Below are 25,996 nucleotides of genomic sequence, written 5' to 3'. Positions count from 1 at the left end.
CAACAAAGACTTCTTTCTGTGTGTTACCGAGAGAGGATGTGAAATAGGTTGACAGAATTTGGGGATGACAAAAATGGAAGAAACTGAATTGAAACAGAGAACAACCACACTAACAAACTTACAAGCAATTCCTCACCAAATTTTGTAACCTCAAACCAGTACTGCAAATTGGAAATTCAAGTGCAAAGTCCTAGTACAATAAAATGTGTAGTGTTGCACACTGACCCTTGCGTATGCCTGCATAGCTGCTGGAGAGGCCATTCCTCTTCTTTCGGTGTCTGTACAGCCAGATACTGAAGACCATGAGGATGATCCAGCAAGCAGCTCCTATGCCTGCAATAAAGGCTGGCTGCTTGACCACATCTGAGATCTGCCGGGACAGGGGGTTCTCTGGGTGCATGGTCTCTGACATTCGCCCAGATGCATCTGAGGATGGGAAATGGGGTAGTGATTGGAGGAGATATGAGAGCAGGATTAGAAAGGGTAAAAAAGATACATTTGGTGGTTTAAGGTCAGATAGCACAAATGAAGGGAGATAGGAATGTGATACAAATTTTAAAACCTAAAACTGAGACCAAGTGGAAAAGACTGAAATAGGGAAAATATATTCACAATAAATGGAGTCAGCACAGTAAATTAAGATCATTTCTCTGTCTCATGACACACAAAGAGATTCTTCAGCTCAGCAGGTGAGTTTGAGGCTGGCTTGTGGAAATGGAATCGCTTCTCTCTATTATTAAAAAGGCTTTCATCGCAAATCCCAGTCAACAATGGCAGGTGAGCAGACGCAAGCAACCAAAGACATTCAAACAGAGCCTGTGTACCACACAAGCCTGATGGAACCAGATAGGAAAACACAGACAGGCATCATTTACTCCGCACAATGGTGGTTTCATAATCATATAAATAAATCCAATGAGATGATCCTCAAATACAGACACCACAGTAATTAGCAAACTGAGGCACATCTGTGGAAAGCAGAGGTGTGAATGCCTTGAAGCTGTTTCGGCTGTGAAATGCACTGTTAAGGCACTGTCTGTACAGCTGCTCACAAAAGCCCGCTCTTGGTCTGTTTTCCTCATCTGTCTATTCTCTCTGTGTTTCTCCCTCATGCGTGATACATGAAAGACTTCTCCGAGTTGCCCCACCCCCTGCCATTCTGAAATTTCTTCATGTTCGTGTTACTTTGTCCTCATCTCTTTTTCTCAAGTCTTTCATGTGGGAGCCACTCTTTTCTATCAACTCTCTAAGCCAAAGGCAAAAACAAGTCCCTAAAGAAACCAGCTCCCTGCCTTTACCCCTCCATATCTTTATGTATGTTTTTGTCTCACACACTCAGTCCATGTCTCTATTCTACCGGCTCTCTTCTCTCTTCTCACTTCTCTGTCTTCCCTATTTCTCTGTCTGGCCGAGTGAACGAAGCATGCCGACATGACTAAGCAGCCCACAAGGAACTGTACAGGTATCTAGGCTGAGATGACGCACACAAGCTCCGTGTGTGACAAATGCATTTGGGTGAAGCGCTGGTCCCCGAGGCACATTGTTCCAGTCCAGTGTTGGAACATGGCAACAATCACCACAGGAACTCTTCAAGTGAGAGAAATTGTATCAGTCACAGCTGATGCTTCTTCATGCCCATCCCAGCCTACTCAATCACACATTTAAAACCAGATGGAGTTCTCTCTCTGCCTCATTCTGCTATTCATGTGTTTTCCATTCGTCAGCTGAGTAGGCTCACTCAGAGCTTTGGGGAATAACACTGGCCAAATTTCTCAAAGAATTTGTCCGTCTAAACAAGAAGACCAAAAGATAAGAAGTAAATTACAACAACTCGCCCTGATACGGTCACTGTGTTTCTTAGCATTAATAACATGTCATGAATGAGCCCAGAGTACAGGATTCATTATTGCCTTTATTGTTTGAAGCGGAACAAAGGCAGAAAACATTGCATCCTTGGCTGGAGAGCGGAGCAGGGTGGAGTAGCTAGCTCAACAGCTCTGCCGCACGGGGGTTTAATGTGCCTGTGTTGATCACAGTGCCAGCTAGGCAGGCTAGGGAAAAAGCCAATTTAATGTGAACAAAAACTGAACAGACAGATATGCACCCTGAAAGTTCCCTGTCATTCAAAATTATCATACACTTCCGTGGCAAGTTTGATGATGTTAGTATAACAGTAATCATTTCAATTACCGTTTTAAGCATTACTGTTGATAATGAAAGAGCGAGCAGGCAGGGGCTTGAACATGTCCATTACTACAAAGACAGGAGTTACGTAATTGTCTGTGTACTTGGCAGTCAAAGTCATATCACTGAAAAGCTCTTAATTTGACAAGACTGGATTAATGTCATAATTATTTGTCAATGATTGAGCTTCATTTTGTGTGCCAGGATTGCCAGAGGACAACGCATTGAAAAACAGCCAATGTATCCACTGGAAGCCAAACAAAACAATATTATGTACTCTTAGAGAAACCTAGAGGATGTTTCTACTTACCAAGTTTGAAAAAGTGGATAGCACTCCTGACCCCAGGTCCAGCCCCAGTGCTAGCTGCTACCTCCACACTGTAGAGGATCCCTGGGGCCAGACTGGGAATCACCACGGAGAAGGTTGAGCCGTCAACTGTGCGATTGATGTGGTACCTGCTCTCATTCCCCCAGCACCAAATCTGCCATAACAGAGACAAAGACAAAGTTTAAAATGAGGAAATGTTATGAAGGCTTTGTGACAACATTCACTTTGGTAGCTGCCAATGATCTTTGTCCCTATAACTGGTTGGTGCTGCAAGTATACAGTTGTAGCACACCATGGGTATTGTGTTACATCTCTAAGGTAGGAAAACATTGTACAACATGGCTTTATGCTTTACAGTCTCTTCTGAACACAGAGTGAGTATTACCTGATGTAGCTGCAACACGTCTTGGTGTAGCGATAAGCCCATGAAAAACAAATAGGGATAAGTAATCGGCCCCATAACCCAAATTCAGCAGAAGCTAAGTGCTGTCCCTCCCAGGAAGGAGAGCAATCTCCTAAGGTGACTCAAACAGGGGTCACAAAGACAACTACACATTCACCGCAATATGAGGCCTGTAGACCTCCACATCCTGAACCCCTGACATTCTGCTTCCTTAACCCCCAACCTCCTCCCACTGGTTAACTAGGTTAACATACACACTTCCTTAGGAGTGTACTATACATGTGTGCATATTTGTACTAATGTGAGCCTCTGGGGACCAGTAATGAGCAGGGAACACTCTCGAGCTAGACTTAAAAACCATGAAATTACTCTAAAGCCTATCACCAGAAAACATTTCCCTGGAAAATGAACAGTGGCTTAACTTTTTCACTCTCTCTGCCTCATCTCTCTTTCTACCACTAACCTATATTCCCAGTGACACAAAAAGGCTGTCCAATTAAAATACAGGACTTCCACAGCATAATGTATGAGAGAACAGCACTGTCCAAAGTAAGGCTATCACACTAAGAGCATACATTATCAAGTTAGGAGGAAAAGGGGTCTCAGAAAGAGGTGCTATAGGTTGAATAATGCATTAGCGCAGCTCTAGACCTGAGAAATGACTGAAATTATAATAGAGGTCTGTCTCTTTATTATTTTGTCCTTGGTCATTATCATCTCTCCCCCACTACCATATGTACTACCTGCCCTTACATGAATATCTCTACAAAAACCTAAAAATATTTTGCTTTTTAAATGTCAAATTATTTTAAGTATGTATTGTATCAGTGCAGTAGGCTAATTAAAATGCAGCATCATTTGAAGCCAAACCTTGTATCCCCACAAAACACATAGGGACAGTACTGAATACCATTAAATTAATAAGAAAACCAGCAATAACTACCACATAAATTGCCCCTCCATATGTCTTTGAAATGCCACACAATGTATGAGTCCACAATTTCCAGCAGATGGCACTGTTTCACAATAGTTTTCATCAGCTACTCTGCTTTTGACTCCTTTTATTCTCAGTCTTTGGGTATCTGTCTGCACACAGAGGAAAAGCACTGAAGAGTCTACAAAGATGCATCCAGGAATTTGTTACCTTCCTATGTCTGTGCAATATCTCTGTTATCTGCTCAGTCTGCATCCCTGTTTGTTTCCTTTGTGTCTCTACAGTGCGAGTCCCACTTGCACACACTTCAGGGAATCTGCTCACTGTATTTTGTGTTACCTTGTACTCCTGGACCACCCCATTCTGCTCCTCTTCTGGAGGGGGTTGCCAAGAGACCACGATGGCGGTCCCATTATCCCCGCTCTCTGTCACTGTAACCTCGCGAGGGGGGGCACTGGGGGCTGAAGGCGGGTAGACAAAAGATAAAAAGAACACACCTTCATACATGATACTGATTTTTTATTTACGTGCAGTCTCTCCTTGTTTCACCTCCCCGTTTAGCTGTCAAAATGTGTCCTTTATCTCTGTGTGAGACTAAAGCTGAGGTGAGAACAAAGGACTAATAATCAAAATTAGGAAGCTTTCATCTGAACACTTTAATACAAATGCTTTTGGGGTGAATAAAAGCAAATAACTGTTTACTCTGAACAGAAAGTGAGTTATGTTGGTGGGGTGTATGCTAGTTTGCGAACTCTAACCCTGTGATAATTAAACTCAAATAATTATTAATGCAATATAAAAGACATAATCATAGTGTGAGTGAGTGCTATGAAAACAGGCAGTTTTCTACTTAGGAGAGAACAAACATCATGTATATAGCTCTGAAAACAATTATCAACAAAAGTGGGAACAAAAGAGAATTCAGCAGAAAAAGATCAAAACACTCCCACGCAAACAAAACACACACATATACTCTCCAGTAAACACTTTACACTCATATTTCTCTTAACTGTTCACTACAGATTAAAATTTGCTGTTGGGTTTCAACCAAACCTCATGAGACTGTCATAACCACACCCTATGAAAAATTAGTACAACCCTTTTACTGGAGTGTAGCATATGGGTTTCTATAGGGCCTTTTGAAGAGCTGAACATCCACACTAGCATGCTTGAATACACCACATTTTAATGTAGAATAATTCTTCCCTCACTGCCTGCTGTGAACAGCTGTTGTATGCTCTTGCACATGCAAGCTGTGCATACAAAATTGTGTAAACATGAAAACATGCCTGCACACATGCAAGCACTAAAGCACATTCGCACACTCATACACATCCCCCACCTTCCTCCAGTGTCTTGCCAATTTTGACATCACTGTCTGTTCCCTGGAATTCATTGAAGAAGGGGCGGACTTTGAATTCATATGTGACTCCCTTCCGAAGCTGTGGCAGAACAGCGCTGTCCTCCCCAGGGGTTCGCACCTCGAACACAGACCATTCACTCCTCTGCTGCCCCTCTGGTGAAGGCCTGTACATCACCTTATAGCCCTGGATGTACTGCACCTGCTGCTCCACCTAGTGAAAACACAGACAATAGGTGATGTCAGCTTGACTTGATTAGGTGCTTAACTGTTACCATTGAAAAATGATAGTAATGTAACAGACTGTAGCATTACTGGACAGCTATGGATTCGTGCAACTGATACACCAGGCGCTGCATTGAATGGTGTGCTAACTCATCATATCACCCCTCTGGTTATCCATCCACATCTGCATCTTTCTTTTTGACTGTCTGTCTATGCGCCATTTGGATCAGCAGCGATTTGTGCAAACCGCAGTATGAGGTCATTGGCCAGAGGTTCCTCTAAGTCTGGAGCTGGTTAAATAGGGCCCTGGCTCCCAGAACAGCCTGTCTCATCCTGTCTTGCTCTCTAGTGTACTGACTGGCTGCTGAAGTCAAGGGAGAGGGAGAAAGGGGACATTTATATGGAATACCAGAAGTCGAGAATACAACAAAGTTAAATGGGGTTTGATGTAGCAAAATAAAGAGGACATATGTAATTGTAAGGCAATTGTCTGTTAGTTTAATCTAAGGATAATTAATTTTGCTTTGTGATCCAGAATGTTTAGAGAAAAGAATAACCGCTAACCAGTATGCTAATATTCCTATGAGTCCCTGTGGAAGGCAAGCAGCACTGGCTTGTAAAGATTGTAGTGATTTCTTTATCCCTCCCCCATAACATATGCTGCTGGCTCAGGTGGTCTTCATTAGCCTGAAAACTGTGCAACCATTTACCACAACACAAAGGAAAATGTAAAACCAAGAAACTCCACACTGGGAATAGATTTATCTCCACAAAACAAGGAAACTGTAGCACTTACAATGTCAGTCTCCCTCATATCGTGTTTTTTTCTTTTCTTTTTGGAACATTCCAAGGAGACAGGGTAACTGGGCAGTAATGTTTTAAATCAGTCTTGACATGTCAGTATCCTTTTCACGTTTCCCATTCCCATTCATCATTTACTCATTTACTGTGGCACTTCATAATACCTGGGAATGTAGAGGTGGCATTACGTCAAAAGAAAAAGCAGTTTGAGTGTACCTTCAGTTAAACAAAGACCATTCTGAAAACAGATATCTGCTGTGTAACTGGAAAGCTATAATCTGCAGTTTTACTATGTCATATTCTAAAAAAGGACATAAAGCAGCTCAAATTCAGGTGGACACACACTACTTCATATTCAGCTTGAAAGGGCAAAGAAACGTCACCATAAGCTCCCAATTATTTCCTTCTTCCTCACCCACCTATCCGCTTTAACATCTGTAAGCCATTTCCACTTAAGAGCATGAGTTGGCCGCCTCTTCCTTTGCACATGTATTATTTTAACAGCCGTGAAGTGTTTTCAATCTGAGAGGGCACAGACTGGCACGCCACACACTGCTATATGGTATTATATGGCCTATTGCAGAAAGCTGTGCTCTGTAGTCTAGCTTTTGGGCAGGATTGCATGGTCTGTGGGCATGGCTGCAGATCGTTGGTCTCTGGCCAGCCGACCAGCTCAGGCCCATGCCAGATGGACACTAAGAACACTTAGACTGTGTTCCAGGCTGCTCTCTGCAGTGTCCTTCCACTATAGGGTGCGAGGACGTTAACACTTAAGCTCAGCTGAATGGCCTGACAAATTGACCGTAGGCGCATAACTGAACTAACCATGGAGCTTTTGGTGACCAGCTATACTAATGATCCATATGGCAAACTGTAGCTGACTGCAGCTGTGTTAAAAACAGTCAATAGACATTCAGGTATTCTTGATACTCACCGTCCACTGTACCCTGACGGAGGAGGAGGAGAGAATGGTGGGGTTGTGCAGGTGGATGACCACTTCCCCCAACTCCCTCTGGATCTGACGATGGTCCACACCCTGACTAGTAGGGGGGATATCTGTATGCAGATGCACATAGCAATGAATGATATAGCCTAAAACTACTAACCGAAAGGGGATAAAAAGAATAAAGAGTCCTCACCTTGTGTTTTCACAGCATCAGTGATAGGACTGGGATCACTCAGCCCATAGGCATTGGCTGCCCGTACTAAGAAGAGGTAGACTGCACTGGGCTTTAAGCCCTTCAGTACAAATGACTCAGTTTTCACATGCTCTGCCAGGGTCTGCCAGCTGCTCCCTGATGCATGACTGTGGACACACAACAAAGATAATTGTGGTTCAAAAGGTTTTAATACATCCATGCAATTATTAGTTTATTAAATGGTCAAGCTAAATAGTTTTACCTGAAGGCCTCTATTACATAGGAGGTGGGTGTGGCTCCAGCATTAAGATTAGGCTTCCAGGAAAGAGTGACAGAGGTCCGGGTAACGTCAGTGACCTCAGGTTTGGAAGGGGCACTGGGGATCAGGTTTGGGTCAGTAGGTCTGTTTGGTTGGACTGGAATACCAAACTCTAAATGTAGAGCAGACAGAGGAAAGGAAACAGGTGAGAATATAGTGTATTGCTGTTAATCAGCACACTCCTCCAATCTTCTCTCTAATTTGACTTGTTCTTTTGCACATCAGAATAAATATTAGTATAACATATGCAATTAAAAATGATTACAAACTCTACACCTGCTAGTAGAAAAGTACTGCGGATAAACAAAAATCTCACTAACCTTGGACCTCTAAATAGGCTTTCCATGAGGCCTCACCGCTGGGTGTGGAGGCAATGCAGGTGTAGGTGCCAGTGTCACCAAGCTGGAGGAAGAGAGGGGGGCATATTTGGTTACATAGAAATTATCTCAACGCCTGCCATAATTTCCCTTCTCTGGTAGCAGTCCATCCCCCTCTTTCTGCCTCTTGCTATCACTCCCCCACCATCACTGCTCAGCTTATTGACATTCTGACGGAGTCTGTAACAGGCAGCTGTCATTGCCTGATAATCTCAATATCATCTCTTTCATAGCAGGGACTGGGTGAAAGCAGCTGGAAAGGCCAAGTGGCAGACGATTCCTAGTCAAATGGAAAAGATTTTCACAGGATCATAGACTAATTGGAGACCCTTTTCCGTCTACCATCCCCCTGAGTACCAAACATGGAAGCAGTTGTTCTGTGCAACAGATGTAGTGACAGTTTGTGCTGAACATATATGGTACTTCAATTATGCACACGCTTTTATATATAACTGTCTTTAGAAAAGTGAGGTACACTGAAATTTCAGGGCACCCTTTGAAAAATGAAAATGTGTATTATGAGAAGGGAGAATTACATTCAAAGTTTAAAATGAACATTTAGCAAAATGTGTATGTCTAACAAAACTAGAAAGCACTTGGAGAAACTGAACAATCCTCTAAATGTGTTCTTTTAATAATAAAAACATGTTTAGAAGTTTGAAATCTGCATTTGCTTTGGATCTGAATCCAAATACACATAATGGGAGACAATCATCTACAACATGTGCCAGATCATTTTCAGTGCACTAGTTCATGAGAAAATAGAGCAGAGAAAAAGCCCTTTCTCAAAAAATTCTTGGATCCGTACCTGTATCTGGATCCTGACCAAATATAAATCAAGTGCTTTTTGGCTCATGGCCTAGATTTCTTCAAAAATTATTAGAAGTCATTTGACAGGTTTCATAGATATTCTGCTAGCTAACAGACAAATAAACAAAACAGAAAACATAATCCTGCTGGCAAAGGTAAAAAAACATGGCATATTTTCACATTGCTATATTTTTTTTAAATGTCTGTGGTGTCAACTGCATTCAATGTCTGTGAGTAAGACAAATAGTTCTGTTGTGGTTTGTTGGTAAAGCATTATGCTAAGGGCTACTGTGCTGGTGTATAAGCAAAATAAATAGAGCAAAACAGAAAAAGATAAATTGTTGAATAACTGAGTGTGAACATGTTCTGCCAGCGACCCTCAAAGTGTTTATTTATTTGACTGGTAGGTAAGAATGTGTGTTAAAACTCAATAACAACAACACTCACAGAAACCACATTCATAAAATAAATTACCTCACGCATCAAAAATGCCTTCATTAAAATGTTGTCATGTAGAAATGAAAGGTTCATTAATGTAAAGTGCCTGCAGGGTTTTCTCAGCTTCAACATGAGAGAGCTTCCGATCATAGACCGTAAGTTTAGATGCATCCCCTCCTGTCTGCCTCTCACTGGCGGGCCAATCACACTGCAATCTTGTCACCACGAGACATGCCAGTATTCATCAGAACACCGCAAACTGACGCAAACTCTGACCCTTTGACGCCTCCATCTGGAAGACACGTCAGCACCCTTACTTGTCTCTCCCTAAGAGTGTGTTCAGCATCACACAGCTTGCCATCTCTCTCTCTCTCTCTCTCTCTCTCTCTCTCTCTCTCTCTCTCTCTCTCTCTCTCTCTCTCTCTCTCTCTCTCTCTCTCACACACAAACACACACACACACATGCTCACACACTAAATTATACCTAAAACCCACTGTGCTTGCTGACTGACAAGAAGTACAAACTGTCCGACTTCACAGACGCCATTTCAAACCCGCGACAACTGACTGACAGCCCACTGCGGGCTGGTTGCTGGCAGGGAACACATGGTTTATTTACCAACCAGCGGGGGTTTGCTGAGCACATTATGAAAGTGATGTGGACAACTTTGAAGTTTATTTGAATGGATTGTGACATTAAAGTCAGCCTAATAGAAAATCTTGATTAAAAACATAATATGTAAACATAGACATATAATGCAAGCTTATACATTCATAGTCAATCACAAATTAATTCTAAATGCCAAAGTACAGTTACTTTTACTTTGCTTGATGTTAAAAGGGCATGTGTGCAGGAATAGTACCTTCGCATAACGGATCTGCAGTGCACCTGTGTCCAGCTGTTTGACCCTGGAGTCATGGGTGGACACCAACACTCCATCCTTCCTCCACAGGATGGTGGGGGCGGGGTTACCAGTTGCAACACAATTTAGGACCACTGTGCCGTCCACAGCAACCGTCTGATTGGTTGGACCCTGTCGGATCACTGGTGGTGGGCGGTCCGACACAACTGTGTTAGGAGGGAGTAGAATGAGCAATTATGTGGAGAAATGGAAAACGAAGAACTGTGAAGGTGTTCATGTGGTGTAATAAGAAGAACATATTCAGACAATTATATTCAGTTTGTGTGATGAAACACAGAAAAGGCAGAAAATGGTGAGAATCTGACAAACAGCATGTAACAATGTAAGCATGTGAAAACTGCAATGGTAGTGGGAGGCTAATTGAATCCAATTTAAGAACTGGAAGCCTTTTTCTAATCATTCAGCAGCAGGAGTTGAACTTAGCCAAATAAAAGCAGCGTAATTAAAATGAAACAGCTTCAGATACTTCAGACTTAACGCTGCAGCTCTACCAGATGCCTGGCACTATGCATATAAACACTCGTGGCCAACAATCCCCTGGCCCTTCCCCCAGCCATAAAACACAAAACAAGGGAGAAAATGCTTATAAAAACATCTAGCCAGAACAGACAATGTTATTAGCATGAGGGTTAAACTCCTCCTCCCTGCTACCCAGTCTGTGAATATTGGGTGTTGAACCAACAGACAAAAACACACACAACAAATAAAGAGAAAGCATGTATGTGAGAGACAAAAAAAGAGGAGCAATAGGGGTTCGAAAAGAGAAGAAGAAAACATGAGACTTTAATTACATGCACCTGATAATTTCTCCATTTTTATTTTGTCCATACTGTGTGTGATTCATCATGTTCCTGCTATAGGTTGTCTGCCTCCCCCCGATTATTATTATTATTCATAGCACTATTAATGATCAATTGCTGTCAGCTCTACTGATTTACTAGCACGTTACATTCAGTGAGGAGCAATCAAATTAATACCTAACACAGTGTAAAAGCAACACATAATGATGTATATATGTGTGCATAGATCCTCAGAACCATGCTGTGGTGTAATCTCTGGCCCGCTTTGTCTTTGCTTTTGTGCCGGGGATGGTGCAATTACTAAAATATTGTCAGCATGACCTGTTATTACCAGATCTGCCTGCGGAGAGGTGGTGGCCTCAGTGCGGCCTGCTCACTTTAATAACTATTATTATTATCCAGAGAGCAAGACAGAATGAAAGAGAGAAGTGGAGCGAGAGATGGAGCATACCATTGTAGGCCTGAAATGAAGAAAGACATTTGGTAAATGAAGGGATGAATCTAGGTGTGTCATAGACAAAATAATAGCTGCCCAGATCTCTGTGGGACTGGTGGGAATAAAGCCAAGGTTAGTCCACCAGGCTGACAGGGATTGGCGAGCAAAGTAATTAGAGGACCCAATCCAGACCTCACCACACAGCCACAGTATTCCAACGGTACACAGCAGCAAGCCAACCATGGAATACTAAAGGAGACATTAGCCAGTGTGAAGCCAGCAAAGCCAAATACTGAGCCACGGTCTGGGTGCACAGGCACCAGTGAGTCTCTACCTCTGACAGGAACACATTGAGCAGGCCAGACCAAACCTCACAAACCTCAATTCGGATATTAATATGCTCTACAGCACAACTGCAGTATTTCAGATGAACAGCATTATCCTCATGAGCCAAAGATTATCTGAAATACCAATATTTATCCAGTCAAGTTTTCTTTCAATGTTCCTCTAATTCCCTTTGAGGCTTTGCTGTATGTATAAACTGTGTTTAAAATGAAGGTTGCTCACCATCAGTGACCTCTAGCAAAGCCTTGGTGATGACACTGCCAGCAATGTTGAGGGCCTGGCAACTGTAGTATCCCACGTCTGAGCGTTCAGCATCAGTGATGGTCAGGTCCCCGGTCTGGGATACAGAAAATCGGCTGGATGGTTGAGGAGGTTGGTAGGAGAACAGCAGGTTCTGCCAGGGATGAAAATAGATCACATACAGTGAGGCTACAGCAAATTAATTTTTAACATTTAACATCTGTATTGAGACACAAGTCATAAAGTGAACAAAAGAGTTCTTGACAAAGTTTAGAACTATTAATGCTTTTCAAATCATGACAGATGATTTGCAGGTAACAATGTTCTCTGAACTTCAAAAGCATTTTGGCATGAAAACTGTAATTTAGTTTATTTTGTTTACCTGACTGCCTTCTCGTTGCCAGAAAATGGCTGGCTGTGGGTTACCAGTGACCTCACACTGGAAGGTGACCGTTCTGCCAACCCCAACCACCTGGTTCCTTGGTCTCACCACAAAAGCTGGGGGTACTGGAGGACAGCCATGACAATGGTTAGCCATTGAATAAACAAACACACCATAAGTATACAACTGTAGTTCTCATCTGTACAGTTACAAGTGGTCTGGTTTATTTGACTAAAAGCATGCAGGCTAGTTTTCAAAACATTGCATGGTGTGTGCACAGCAGATTAAATAGTACGCTGATAAAATTCAAAATGCAGTCATATTATAGATGTAATGAATAGGAAAAAAACAGTAACTCCCATGCCCCCTCATTTGCATGGGCAAGGGCATGGACCATTACAATTTACATGGAAATGGGGAATAAATTTGAGCCATCTGTCCATGCTGACACTCTCCAATAGCACAGACCTCTACTAAGATGCTTTATCTATGCATCTTAATGACAAATTCCATCTCCGACTGAGTCAAGTCAATCAAGTCAGTTTAATTTATATAGTGCCAAGTCACAACAAAAGTTATGTTAGGGCACTTTTCACACAGAGCAAGACTAGACTGTGCTATTTACAGAGACCCAATATTCCCTAACAAGCAAGCATTTGGTGACGAAAGCAAGGAAAAACTCCCCTTCAACAGAAGTTAAATTTTGAGGTACTTGTACTTTTGTAAGCAACTTTATACTTATACACCACTACATTTCAGTGGGAAATATTGGACTTTCTACTCCACTACATTTATTAGACAAATAATATAAGATTTTACACTATGGATAATATATAAAGGTTTTAAAATACAACACATTGTTAAAGATGAAACCAGTGGTGACCCTTTGGGGGGGCTGGACACCAAGGTTGGGAAAAGATTGACTAAACTAGCTGACAGTATATAAAGTATTTCAACTCAAGTAGCTCCATCACTAGCAGCTACAAAAATAACATGCTGCTTACACACTGATGATTCACTATTAACAATCTAACGATGTCACATATAATTATATATCAGTCAGAGGGACCAAACCACTAAATACATTGTTCTACTAACATTTCCACTTAAGTAGGATTTTCATTTTTATACTTGTAAATTTTACATTTCTGTATTGGTACTTTTTACTTCTGAATATTTCTTCCACCACTGCTCTACATTAGGACTTGATCTTTTAACAATGTGTGGAGACACCCTAATGCAGAGGTCCAGATGCAGGCCAGTTAAACCTTCAATTTAAAGGACAATGGATACAGCATCTAAATATTATACACCTGCTAACATTTACATCCTTTTTACACAGGCGTTGCGTAGAAAAGCAATCTGAAAACTGTCATTTGAGATACAGACATAATTTGTCCATGAATTAGATGGGATGTTTGGTAATGCATAAAAAGGGAAAATAATAGAATGAAATGATGCGCCTTTACCTTGGAGGCCCAAACTGAGCATATTTTTACCCATTAATGTCCTTTTGTCACTGTTGCCCTTGACAACAGAAACATGAGTGCTGATTGGAGGGTGGAGAAGTGATGGGAGGAGGATGGAGGGGGGTTGTGACAGCTTCCTGTCTCTGTCAGGGCGGTGAATAGGTGACGGGTGACATTTCAACTTACCAGACAAGACTAAAAAGGAAACAAAAACACAACAACAAAAACCCAAAGATGAATAAATAAATAATAAACAGCATGACAAAGAAGAAATAAGGAAAATAACAATGTGATGTCCACAGGTACAAATATTCATGTTATTATTATTCAATGAAAACAAGACATGTCATATTTCACCCTCGACTCAAACCCTAGGGACCACAAGATACACACGGCTAAGAATAATTACCATGAGTGATCAGGAATGCATTAAAATGCACACACAGAGAAAATGACAAAGATGGTACACAGACAACATCAGGAAACTCACAAGGCAGATGTTTTATGCTTAGCAACATTAGGCTTTGTTCTTTTTTTCCCCCTCTCTATCCAGGTGTTGTGTGAAGGTGAATGTCTCTGTGCCCTTAATGAGGTTTGGAGCACCCAAGGAGCAGTTAGATCACAGTCCCTCAAACACAGCCTGGCAAATGTGAGCCTGGTCCATAAAAATACAAGGTGAATGTTAACTGTCACTCTCTGGACATAAATCTCCCCTGGCCAATCACTCACCTTATCTAATCTGTCTGCTTCAACGGCTCCCACGGAAACATAAACGCTGTCAGTCAGAGTAATGGCCAACCCTCCCCTCTTCCCCCTACCTCTCGCTGGCCTTTAAAATGCAGATAAGACTTACATCAAACGCTCCCAGAAGAACGCGCTCACTGCTATCCCTGTGCGAGACGCTCTAGATACACACAATCATGAGAACATACACACCCACAAATACACAAACCACCTGAAACACCTACACACATCCATTCATGTGTGTCTAAGCCTTTAATTAGGTAACCCTACCTCTCCCATGCTGCTGTGATCACAGTTGTGGACCTGGAGGGAGAGGTGAGCCCTAAATCTGACCGGGATACTTTGTTGTGGCTTTCTGCAAGCTTACCAGCGCAGAGGGGAACCTCTATCAATAAGCTGATCAGATAGGCTGGGGGGGGGTTTCACTGAGCATTGTGGCCTCCAGCCTAATAGGAGGCAGGCTATGTAGCAAAGACCACAGCAGAGATATTAATGTGGATTTGAGTGTAGCTGCTGTTCAGTGGGGCTGACATCAACACCAGAGTATGACTGCATGCAGAGGATTTAGCATGATTAATAGTAGCTCCCATTGGGAGGTCTGTAACATACTTTAAATACTCTGTCTTGCTCTGAGACTTTGTATACTGTACGTCAACTGAATTGCGGCCCTCACAACTTTGTATGACAATGGGCAATACAGAATGAGTATCTAAAATGCAGAGATACAGAGATAAAGTTGCAAAAGCATCAATTCTAAATGTGTCGCCCAATCAGGTTTTGGTATTTATCATCACATGAACAGCACACAGACTGCTGACAAGAAAGTTCCCCTCATTCAATCTCTTTTGGCACCAGTTCCAAGTCTCCTTCCAGACCCTTTACATGGGTTATTAGCAACACTGCTCTGGGGACTACCATTCCATTCAAGGCCTTTCTACACATAAATCACTGCTAACAGCAAATTTAACAAGCTGAGAAAAAATAACACGTTGATTTTCTGAATCCTTTCCAACACTGTGTGAAGCTATGGACTTACATTCCTACGGTAGAAGTCCATCGGTAAGGTTTAATTAAGAAAAACACTATATAAGCATTATCTAACCACACCAGACCCACATCAAAATGCATTCGTCTGATTCTTAAATATTTAAGAATACATGTATGCACACCCTAACTTAATAGCTGAAGAGGCCATCTTTTTAATACATTCTCATGTGGCTTAGATTAATGATTTTACTAAGAAAATCTAAATATGGCTGGTGACTTGGCCAATTATGTGCTTCTTCCATCAATCAATGAAATATTTTACTTGACATATTTATAAGTCCAGAGGAGGTGTAGCACCCTGGCAAACACACATGTAAGACAATAATTCACTGATTAAGTTAGTAACAAGAGCAGAGCACATTGAAAGAAAAATAGCCCAGGGTGCCACCTCCACAATGTCTGCATTGTTCACTGACAATCTGACCATGGAGGGTGTGAAAATCCCCCTCTGTCCATACAGAGCTGGATTCTTCTAATACACTGTTCAGTTCTTGAAAGGGATTTAGTTTGAACAAAAATATCTTCAACACTGTGGGTCTTGCTATATTGCTAATTTCACTTTCACATACTATATTGCAATGATAAGCAAATTGCATAATAGCACTGTAGGGAATGACATCTATGCTTGATTTTAATTCAATTGGTTTTGCATTTACATATCAGAGCAGAATAGCTAGAAACTTGGGTTCAAAGAATATTTACATTAATTTCACTTAGGATTTGAGAAGTTCTCCCTGCCAGTAGCTCGCTAGCTCTGAAGTGATTTTATTCAGCTTCTCAGTTGTTCTTTTGTAGTGGCACAGCAATCTTGCCATACTTTGACTCTTGAAACAGACCGACAGCATGGCCCACAAAACCCACAGACTAAACTGCTGCCCCCCACATTACTGTTGTCTTCACTACTACAGCGGCATCTTACTACCTATACATCGTTTCTGCTACTTTGGCTCATTTAGACCTACAATTACCCGGCTTTTCTTTCCTTTACTATGCCCGCATCTGTAATTAGAAGCATGTCATTTCCGGGCGTGGGACTGCGGCCTGCTTGTCTTTAATTAGTTGGACTACTCTGTGCCCACAGCCTCCCTGGCCCTGGATGAAGCTTAGGGATCTGAAGAGTAAATGGAAATGGTTCTAGGAATGTTCAGGCATCAGTCCAATCTAACAGTGAGAGCAGTATGAGAATTCCTGTGATTTATGTTATGCTGTTATGCCTTTCACCTGATATTACACTTAAGCGTTGGCCTTTGTCCTTTAAATCTACAGAACCGGTTAAAAGTTTGGACGCACTTTATCATTCAAGTGAATAGGAAGTTGTGTCTAAACTGACTGGTTCTGTATGTCAAACACTCTTTCCTGAACTGTAATCAATTTAAGAACCTTTACTTCAGTTTTCACGCTTTTCTCACTCTTAAGAGCATGGGGAGTTGGGAGGCACAAGGCAAGAATAGAGGGTCAGTGCCTTGCTACTGCATGCAGGCAACAGGGAATTGGCCTTAGGGTAAGACATTTAATTTCCATTGAGAACAACAGAGGTTTTAGAATTTCCAATATGGTTCTAAGCCTAGAAAACAGTTTATTGAACCATCTCATCAATTATGTTCCCCTTCATTAAGTAAGCTTTCATCAGGGCGAACGAAAGAGTGAAAAAAGGCAATAAGAGAAGTAGATATATTGATGGGTTTATTGACAGGTGTGCCTAATCTTGCTCCTCAAACCAATCTGAAGATTGCTGTCTTGTGGAGAAAAATAAAGAAATAATTGCAAAGGGTGGCCATGTGTAGATGAAGTATCTGTGTTTGTGGGTGGGGGTTAGCAGAGAGGAATAGAATTGCCTTGTCTCTTTATATCTCTGCTGTGCTGACTGCTGGTAGTGACATTAATATGACTGACCTCAACACAGAAACCTATTTCCCCCTCTATCGTCTTCACCACAATCGCCCCCAGCCCCAATTCCCAACCCGTTATGCATCAGTGGTGAGCCACCACCAAAGACCAACATACCCACTGTCCTTCTATCCAATCCCCACCTCCAATGCTCTGAGCCCCCTCCTCCTCCCCGCCCTTCTCCTCCCACCCGACTCCCAACATTCCCATTAGATTGGCGTTAAATGGCCCCTGTGTTCCTATGAATCTCAAGAGGCTTTTGGGGTGATCCTAGCCCCCCGTTCCTCTGAATGGATTCTTTCTGAATGTTCACACTCTGTGACCGGCTGCTTTATATTCTCACTGTGTTAATAAGACGTCCAATGGAGAGGGCTACAAGAGACACACAGATATTCTATAGGTTCACAAACAGTACTGTATGTCTTAAAACATGAGGGAAGACAGGCTTCCTGAGAAATGCCACTTGTATCGGGCAAATGAAATCGATTGTAGAGTCGAGCTCCCATGTGCACAACTCTACAGCTGTTATGGATTTTTGCGTTTTATTTTATTAGAAATCAATGAGCTAATTGAGAGAGAATAGTTGAAAGTGATGACCATGTAGTACTAAAGCTAGAGGCTATTATTGCAATGTGGCCAGGCTAAATTGTATTTGAATCAAGCTGCACAAAGAACCCAAAATGGAAATGAATTTAGAGTAGTTTCCAAGGGGCTGTAAATAAAATATTTGACCAACTGAACAGTGTAAAACTGAAGCCCTGTGTTCTGTCTTACCGTGGACGGTGAGGGTGGCCACTGCTTCCGCCTTCCCAACCATGTTCTCTGCCACGCAGGTGTAGGAGCCTACATCAGCTGGGGTCAGACGACGGATCTTCAGGGTGTGGTCCTCACGAATCTCATATCTGGATTAAAACAGGTGTTCAGACACAAATATTGGTCAAGTTCTCACAAAAACTTTGTATACACAGACCCCGAGAAAAAATGCAAAATGCGTCAGCTGACGATATAGACAAAAGCAAGCAGAGGATCAAACAAAAAAAGGGAGAGGGTGGGGGAGGTAGGTAATGTGTGATGAATGGCGAATAGTTGATGAGTCATACCTTCCTTTAGGCAGTTCCCCATCATCTTTCCTCCAGCGCACAGTGGGAACTGGGTCGCCACGGGCCTCACACCTGAACTCTACACTTTGGTCCACTAACACCACTTGGCTGCTTGGGCGACGCACAAAACTGGGACGCTCTGATAAAAAGATCAAATGAGTTAAACATAACAATAAATCTTCATTCTTTATAGTCAGGCTTTAGGTTTGACTTTATATTCAAAGTTAAATAAAACCCATCGTGTAGAGAAGCTTGGTTTAAATCATTTTGTTATTGGCCTTATGACATGACCTGTTTTATGTGATATAATGGAATAAAAATTATGAAGCACAACATCACAAGAAAATGGTGCATGGTTGATGACATACACAAAAAAATACACTCTTGACTAGACTGTATGCATAAACATAAAGTCCTGTGTTTTGTTACGAGACAAAATACAGGACAGCAAACAGTTACTACTTTGTGGTCCAGTTTAGGCTTTAATTATGCATGACAAGAAACTAAATTGATTGAAGACAGGACACTGCAAAACCCTTACACAGAAAGGTCTAAGTCCTTCTGTCATCTTGTGAACCACATCACCCTTAAGTCCAGCCCCGACTCTCTCTGATCACCAGCCCCAAAAGTCACCACAGCGTGTCCAATGTTTATTTTTTATATTCACTAAGGCTAAAGAAGACATAGCTTTCTCTTGCTCTGAACACATTCCTTCAGACTTGGTTCCAAATCTATTCAGGGTTGCTTATGATTAAACTGAGTTTTTGGTTTAGGATACTCACTCAAACAGAAGCTAAGGGCTTGCCTCTTTTAAGCCGAGGCAGTTTTATTTTTCTGTATGTACAGTATAATTATTTATCTTGACAAATCCAGCTTTGTTGTTGTTCCTACAGACAGACTTCAAGAGGTCTCTGAGGAGAAGGGGTGTAGGAAGTGAAAAAGCTGGCGATAAAATCAAGAGTCTGGACATGCTCTCCGCTTGGGACAGAGAGGGATATAAGGTCAGAGGTCACTTGTGGTGAAATAGGGTGCAGCTGGTCAGAGGAGAGACGTTGCTGGGGTCAGTGTGGGTTTCATAGTGAAGTGTGAGAACGGAGGACATCTCACACTATCTGATAAAGGTCAGTGACACCATTTAGTTCCCTGGGAGATAGACAATCAAAGCTTAACATCTGGATTCTGTTTCTCACAGCAGACAAACAGAAAAAAACTGTGTGTGAATGTGCACATGTATCTTTGTGGGTTTTATGTGGGCTGAGAATAAAAGACAGCAGATAGAGACACTCTAATAGAGAAATCTGGTTCATTACCAAGCACTGTAAGTTCAGCTATTTCGCTTTCCCGTTCTCCCACCATGTTTGTGCCAACGCACACGTACTTCCCAGCATCACTCTTCCTTGCATTTGTGATCATCAGCTTCCCTCCACGAATCTGAGGAATAGAAAAGGAGGTGAGAGGCTAAACGTGGAGATGTAAAACAGCAATATTCTGTCTAAGTCTGAGATGCTTGGGGGCTGTGGTTGACACAGAAAACAAAAAACAGCATAGGCCAAACATTACAAGACATTTCCTGATTACTCTCAAGAATGCCTGTGAGCATTTACTTACCAAAAGGCCATTACAACACCATGATAAAATGTACTCACAAACACATAATGACTTTGTGCAGAGGAGCTCTTTTTACTGGGCTTTGCTCTGAGTTTACAGACACAGAGATGAACTGGACTACTCTATCTCTCTAGCGCTTTTATGCTCTTCCCACTCAGCTTCCACTTGAAGTCTACATCACTATCAGTCAGCCTGTTCCTCCTCAAAGTAAGCTGAGCCAAAAACACTTTCCCAATCCAACACAACCGCAAGTCCCTGAGGGAACACCTGAGGCACGGCAGGACCGCAAGCATTTTTCCAGTTGCTTCAAAGAGCTTCTGGACAGTTTTGTCTATTAGTGTATGGAATGTTTTAAAGAATAGGTTTCTTGGAATTTTTTCTGTGTATACAACACATACAACTACAAGTGAGACCAAATGAACATACATTCAAGCACACATTCAAGCACACACACACAGCAATGAATGTGTGTTTGTCCAGGTGAATGTCATGTCTGTTATTTCCCAGGGCTTTGATTACAGGCCAGAGGAGGTGCTTTGTTCTCAGGCAGTCAGAAAGGCAGCACAGGCCCCAACACAGGCCCCTCAGCCCTTCTCTTAGCTGACAACCATGCCAGTCAACACAGAGGCAGACAATAGCATGGTGCGCCAATGATCTCTGCGTCTTGATGGAGCTTAAGGTTTAAAATGCACACATCAGCCAGCAAGACCAGGACCACCACCTGCAAGCATGTAATCGATACCCTCATTAGAGAACCACTGACAGAGAACTTGACACATAATATTGCAAAAATCTGCTTTCCCCATGAGTACAATGTCAAACTCAAGCCCCTCTACATGTGTGTTGACTTGCATGCTATTATATGTCTCACTCCAACTCTTAAAAAAAAAAAAAAAAAAAGACAGAACAAACTTAAATCGGTGTGTATATGCTGAAACATTGATTTTAGTTTTTTATAGAGCAGCTGGTCTAAGTCTAAGATTTCTTGAAGGACAACTTTGTAACCGGACACATTCTTCCAGATTCTGAGGCATTCCTCAGCCCTTCACCCCTGTTTAATATTCATGGTAAAACAGGAGGCAGAGAGACTTGAAGAGGCTGTGGAAGGCTGGCTTATTTAGGGCACCCTGTGATGCTAGAGGGGTTTGAAGTATCATTATGTTACTGTTTGTTTGAGTAAAGGCTTAACAGCTAAAACACTGTGACACTCACAAAGGCCCAAGGTCAGGGCAGACCATACAGCAGAAGAAGAGGGGGGCGTACTGTTGGTTCCACATGGCTTTGACATGAGGATCCACTTAAGGCCCTGTCTACTCTATCCATATTCTTACCACTGTGTGTCTGTGGCAGTTTCCCATTCTCAGAAGGCATATTTGGAGTGCCAGAGCAGCAGGGATTCTGAGAGCTGGCTAAAGTAAATGAATGCAGCAGCGGTCCTCTTTTTCTCTGCATGCATATCCTCTCACACAACACAGCGCAGCACACAGGCTGCTGAAAGCCCCAACAATCTGACCATTATCCCTGCATTACAGGGAGATGGCTCTATCCTGTTGCCTTTTGTCTCGTGTCATTTGGCAGTGCTGATAATGCAAAAGCCCCCATTCAGCATGAACTCTGTTTGTATTCACACAGCCGTTCATTTTCCAGACTGATAATTAGCCACAACTAGTGCACAAAAGGAGGAGGACAATGTGCTGCATTTTGGACATTTATGATGCCGCCGACAGACTTTTGCTCTTAGCAGACAATGGTCTAGGTTTAAATACTGGCATTTTTCCTTCTTCTGTTTATTTATCCTTCCCTCATTGTTCCTGAAAGACCTTTTTGACTAAGTTGAAAGGAACGTGGGCAGCTGCTGGTAGTGGCACATAAGCATTACAGGGTAATTCGCCTACCTCATTTTTTATGGCATGGTGGGAAACTTTACACAACCACCCACATGAAGTCATGAATATATGCAAGATGGCACACAGCATGCCATTGGTGTTTACACACAGCTGACTAGAACAGATAGGAAAACAGAAAAGGTTCTCTCTGATGTGTCCTCCTTATCTAAGTTAATTCCTCTTTATGTAGCAGCCGCCAAAGCCAAGCTGACCCGTCCCAGTAAAGTGGAGTACAGAGAGAGAAAAATCCCCATTGCAGGTGGTTAGAGACCTCGCTCTGATCACCAGTGCTCACCAAGGAGACTGCACGTTCCAGCATGTTGCGTGGTGGGAGGAATGGACTGAACCAAACAACAATGCAGGCAGGATGAGGAGCCCTTTGACAAGCTAAGCTTTTCATCACATTGAAAATATTCTACCCACTGCTTCTCTCTATAGTCCTATATTCACTCAGACCACATTTGCTAAACTGTAAACATACAGTGGATATCACACCGTGATTGTCCTTTTTGTAAAATGGGCGTCCACAGGACACCATCCAGACTCCTGTCTCTTACCACAGTTGATTACACATACTTCGATAGTCATACATGACGTCTAGCGCTACTTTAAAAGTGGTCATTTGGTAACACTCAGCCTGTTAGATTTTGTGCTTGACAGGAAGTTTACAGTGAGCAACACCAGCTGGTACATGCAGTGTTGTTAAATCTACCAGACCTTGTTTTCAGTGCCACAGAAGGCTGAACACTACTGCAGGCTACAAGGACACAACTTTGAGTCATTTAGCCTGTTACAGCAGCAGTGCACAAAATCACATATACAGCATCAAGAATAAGCCCTCACTTCCGCCATGCACGTAGGGGGTAGGATGGATGTTATTGCAGAAATGATTTATAAACAGTAGTGTGTGTGTGTTGTATTTAGAGGGGCTAAATATAATTATGGGAAAGGTCATGTGCATGAGAGCCAAGCATAATACTGAGTTGAAAAAAAACTTTTTTGTCCTCAAAGTACCTCTTCCTTAACACTCTACAGTGAGCAGAATGAGGAAGTTTGACGTTAGGTGACAGCCAAAAGTGAAAAGGTAAACAATAAAACAGATTAATGTGGTTTTACTTTATAGAAGAACAATATCAGATCTCTAATATTAATTATTTTGAATGTCAGCTTAGGAAAAAATTGCCCAACATATTATTTACAGTGCAACACTAGACAAATATGTGGTTAGGTGTACACACAAACATTATAAATGCATGAAACAAATAATTAAATTACACAAGACAGACAGTAAATATTTCTAAGACCACAAGAGTGCACTATGTGGCATAGAGGTTTTGTGCTTATCAGCAACTACTGACTAAACTCAGGGACAGATATGATTGGATTCTCTTTAAACTAGACTATGCGGTTGTTTCTTTCAATTATGCTGCTCAGCAGCCAGACACAGACTCTTAATCTTCTGCCTGTGCAGCTTAGAAAAAAAACAGAAAGATAAAATACTTGCACTGTTTAGGAGTTTGAATTGTGATCAGGGCTCAATGTCCCTAACCTCAACAGGACCTCACTGAACAAAACTATGTTTAGTCATGTATAGTCCTCTGCTGACCGCCAACAGTGATAAATCAGTGTTTTGACTTACACAGTAATGAAAAAGTATTGAGTACAAGGAGCCTGGGCTGGATTTGAGCACTACGCTGAAGTCAGGGAGAGTGGAACATCTTTATTAGTACCTTGTATTTATTGTCTGGGGCAGATTTGATTTTCCACGACTTTACTATGAAGTTAGCCATCGTCAGCACTTGAACGCCAAATTATTTGATTACTTAACAACTGCACAATGTGGAGCCAGAACCTTAAATCCCCACCAGTCAGATTGTTAAAATAAGATCCAGACGCACTGCTAACTACTTCCTTCTCACTACCTGCTTGTGTTAGCTGAATGCTGAGTCAGAGCCTTCACTTCCCTAAAGCACACATCCAATCAGTGCGATTAAACACAACTAAAGTATCTTCCTGTTTAAGGACAGAGAGTTGTGTTTGGTTGAAACAGTTTGAACTGGGATTATTCAAGACAGGTCTTTGGTAAGCACACATAAAGAGCTGATTGATACTGCAGTGCTAGCTGTGCTGCTATTTTAATTAAAGCCGAACCATTGGTGGTTTGGTTGTAAATCAAACGTAAAGAGTTGTTTGGATTCTGCAGGCGCTACTGCTGCTGAGTACAACTTTCTCTTCTTTGATTGCAGTCAACTCAGTTCTGCCTCCTAAACTATGCATTTCTTAGTTGATTTCATCAGCAGGCCATACCCAATCAATGCACCCTTGCTGACTAATGGAGCAAGACTGATTCTATACTTCAGTCATTAAAGGTTGTAGCCACCGAAATGGGCCATTTTGGGTTTGGTAATTGCTATCTGTGAATAATGAGCCAAACAAATCAATCTTTCAACAAACATTGAGGTGGTGGTAATGGCTTGGGTCAATCTATCTTGACACATCATCCTTTTATACAAAGCAGTCTTCATGCATCAATATACTTAACTACATGTGAGCAATAACAATATTAAAGTCAGTCTGCTTACAGTGATTCTTTCATCTCGGTCATCAATGTTTATTCCGTCTTTTTTCCATGATATGGTGGGTTCAGGATGCCCGCGTGGAGGTTGACATTCCAGGACTGCCGGCTCTCCAGCTGCCACAATCACATCTGCAGGGTTCTGTCTAAAGTCATCACGAAGAACTGCAGAAGACAGAAAGAGGAAAAAAAACGTAATTTAAACAAGATGGCAATATGTTATTCTTTAGGAAACATACAACAAAGAAAAAGAGGCAAATTATTATGTTGTTTTTTTTTTAAAGAAAACAAGCACAACACTTCAATTTGTTGTAAACTTATACTGCTGAAGTCAGCTAATAAAACAGCAGTTAAGTGTTTTGACACACATAATTAGTTCTGCACAGATGACAAAATGTTGGGCACATATCATTATTGATTTACAGCTTCTAGGCTACCATGAAAACCAATCCCATCAACATGTCTTTCCAGTATACATTATTGACTACATTTTAAAAATGGATGTACAGTGAAGGCTATACAGTAGATTCTACAGCCGCTACTTTTAATAGCCTGCTTTCTCCCATTCAACCTTGCTGTCAATAATTTTAACAGCAATTATAAACACAAATCAGTGTCCATCATCATCTCTAACATGATGATGGACATGTTAAGTGAACCACACAAACCTTCACATAATCATGTACATACACACGCACACACATACACACACGAGTACACATTGATCATTACCTCTCCAACATCACGTTTTCATCTCTCCCTGACACTCCACATTTACAACCCCTGCGCTCATACACCAATGCTATCTTGACATAGATGAAAATCTGCATTAGATCTAATCTACCACTACTGCTTTGCAAAGGACTTTGGTAGGATGTGATTCTTATTTGCACTTATTTCCCTTCTGGAAGTGCTGTAAAAAAGATGACACAGCGATGGATTTTCATTACTTGCACACACGACGTCCACAGCTTTTCATTTTCTAGGTCTAATTTGGTGATACAAATTTGATACAGAATAGATGTGAAGGTTTACAGAGATTAAAGCAGCATTTCGGGAATGCTGAATGCAAAATTACAAAACCTGCTTCACCTAAAATCATTAGTCTTTGCCTGCCGGCCATATCAAAATATCACATCAGTATCATTATCTACTGGTAGTTGCAACAAGCAGATCAATGCATATCTATTTTCTGAGGGGCAGAGTAACAGCATATCTTTGGTCTCCATATCGCTG

General features: G+C 41.8%; 1 protein-coding gene across 1 annotated transcript in view; it reads right to left on the bottom strand.

The window, feature by feature from the left end:
- The window catches only part of robo1 (roundabout, axon guidance receptor, homolog 1 (Drosophila)), a 126,771-nt gene that overhangs the window by 17,575 nt on the left and 83,200 nt on the right, over positions 1–25,996 (bottom strand). Inside the window, exons 3-18 of the mRNA XM_062419704.1 lie at positions 24,768–24,925; positions 20,002–20,122; positions 18,692–18,830; positions 18,366–18,493; positions 14,100–14,108; positions 12,445–12,569; positions 12,045–12,216; positions 10,182–10,387; positions 8,014–8,095; positions 7,637–7,805; positions 7,375–7,541; positions 7,170–7,291; positions 5,192–5,423; positions 4,189–4,310; positions 2,495–2,666; positions 226–426 (exon numbers count right to left, since the gene is read on the bottom strand). Of these exons, the coding sequence (XP_062275688.1) occupies positions 226–426; positions 2,495–2,666; positions 4,189–4,310; positions 5,192–5,423; positions 7,170–7,291; positions 7,375–7,541; positions 7,637–7,805; positions 8,014–8,095; positions 10,182–10,387; positions 12,045–12,216; positions 12,445–12,569; positions 14,100–14,108; positions 18,366–18,493; positions 18,692–18,830; positions 20,002–20,122; positions 24,768–24,925 (2,325 nt within the window). The remainder of the gene's footprint in view (positions 1–225; positions 427–2,494; positions 2,667–4,188; positions 4,311–5,191; positions 5,424–7,169; positions 7,292–7,374; positions 7,542–7,636; positions 7,806–8,013; positions 8,096–10,181; positions 10,388–12,044; positions 12,217–12,444; positions 12,570–14,099; positions 14,109–18,365; positions 18,494–18,691; positions 18,831–20,001; positions 20,123–24,767; positions 24,926–25,996) is intronic.

The sequence above is a fragment of the Scomber scombrus genome, chromosome 5 (assembly GCF_963691925.1).
Source record: "Scomber scombrus chromosome 5, fScoSco1.1, whole genome shotgun sequence".
NCBI classification, from domain to species: Eukaryota; Metazoa; Chordata; class Actinopteri; order Scombriformes; family Scombridae; genus Scomber; species Scomber scombrus.
This window is presented reverse-complemented; position numbering and strand designations above follow the sequence as displayed.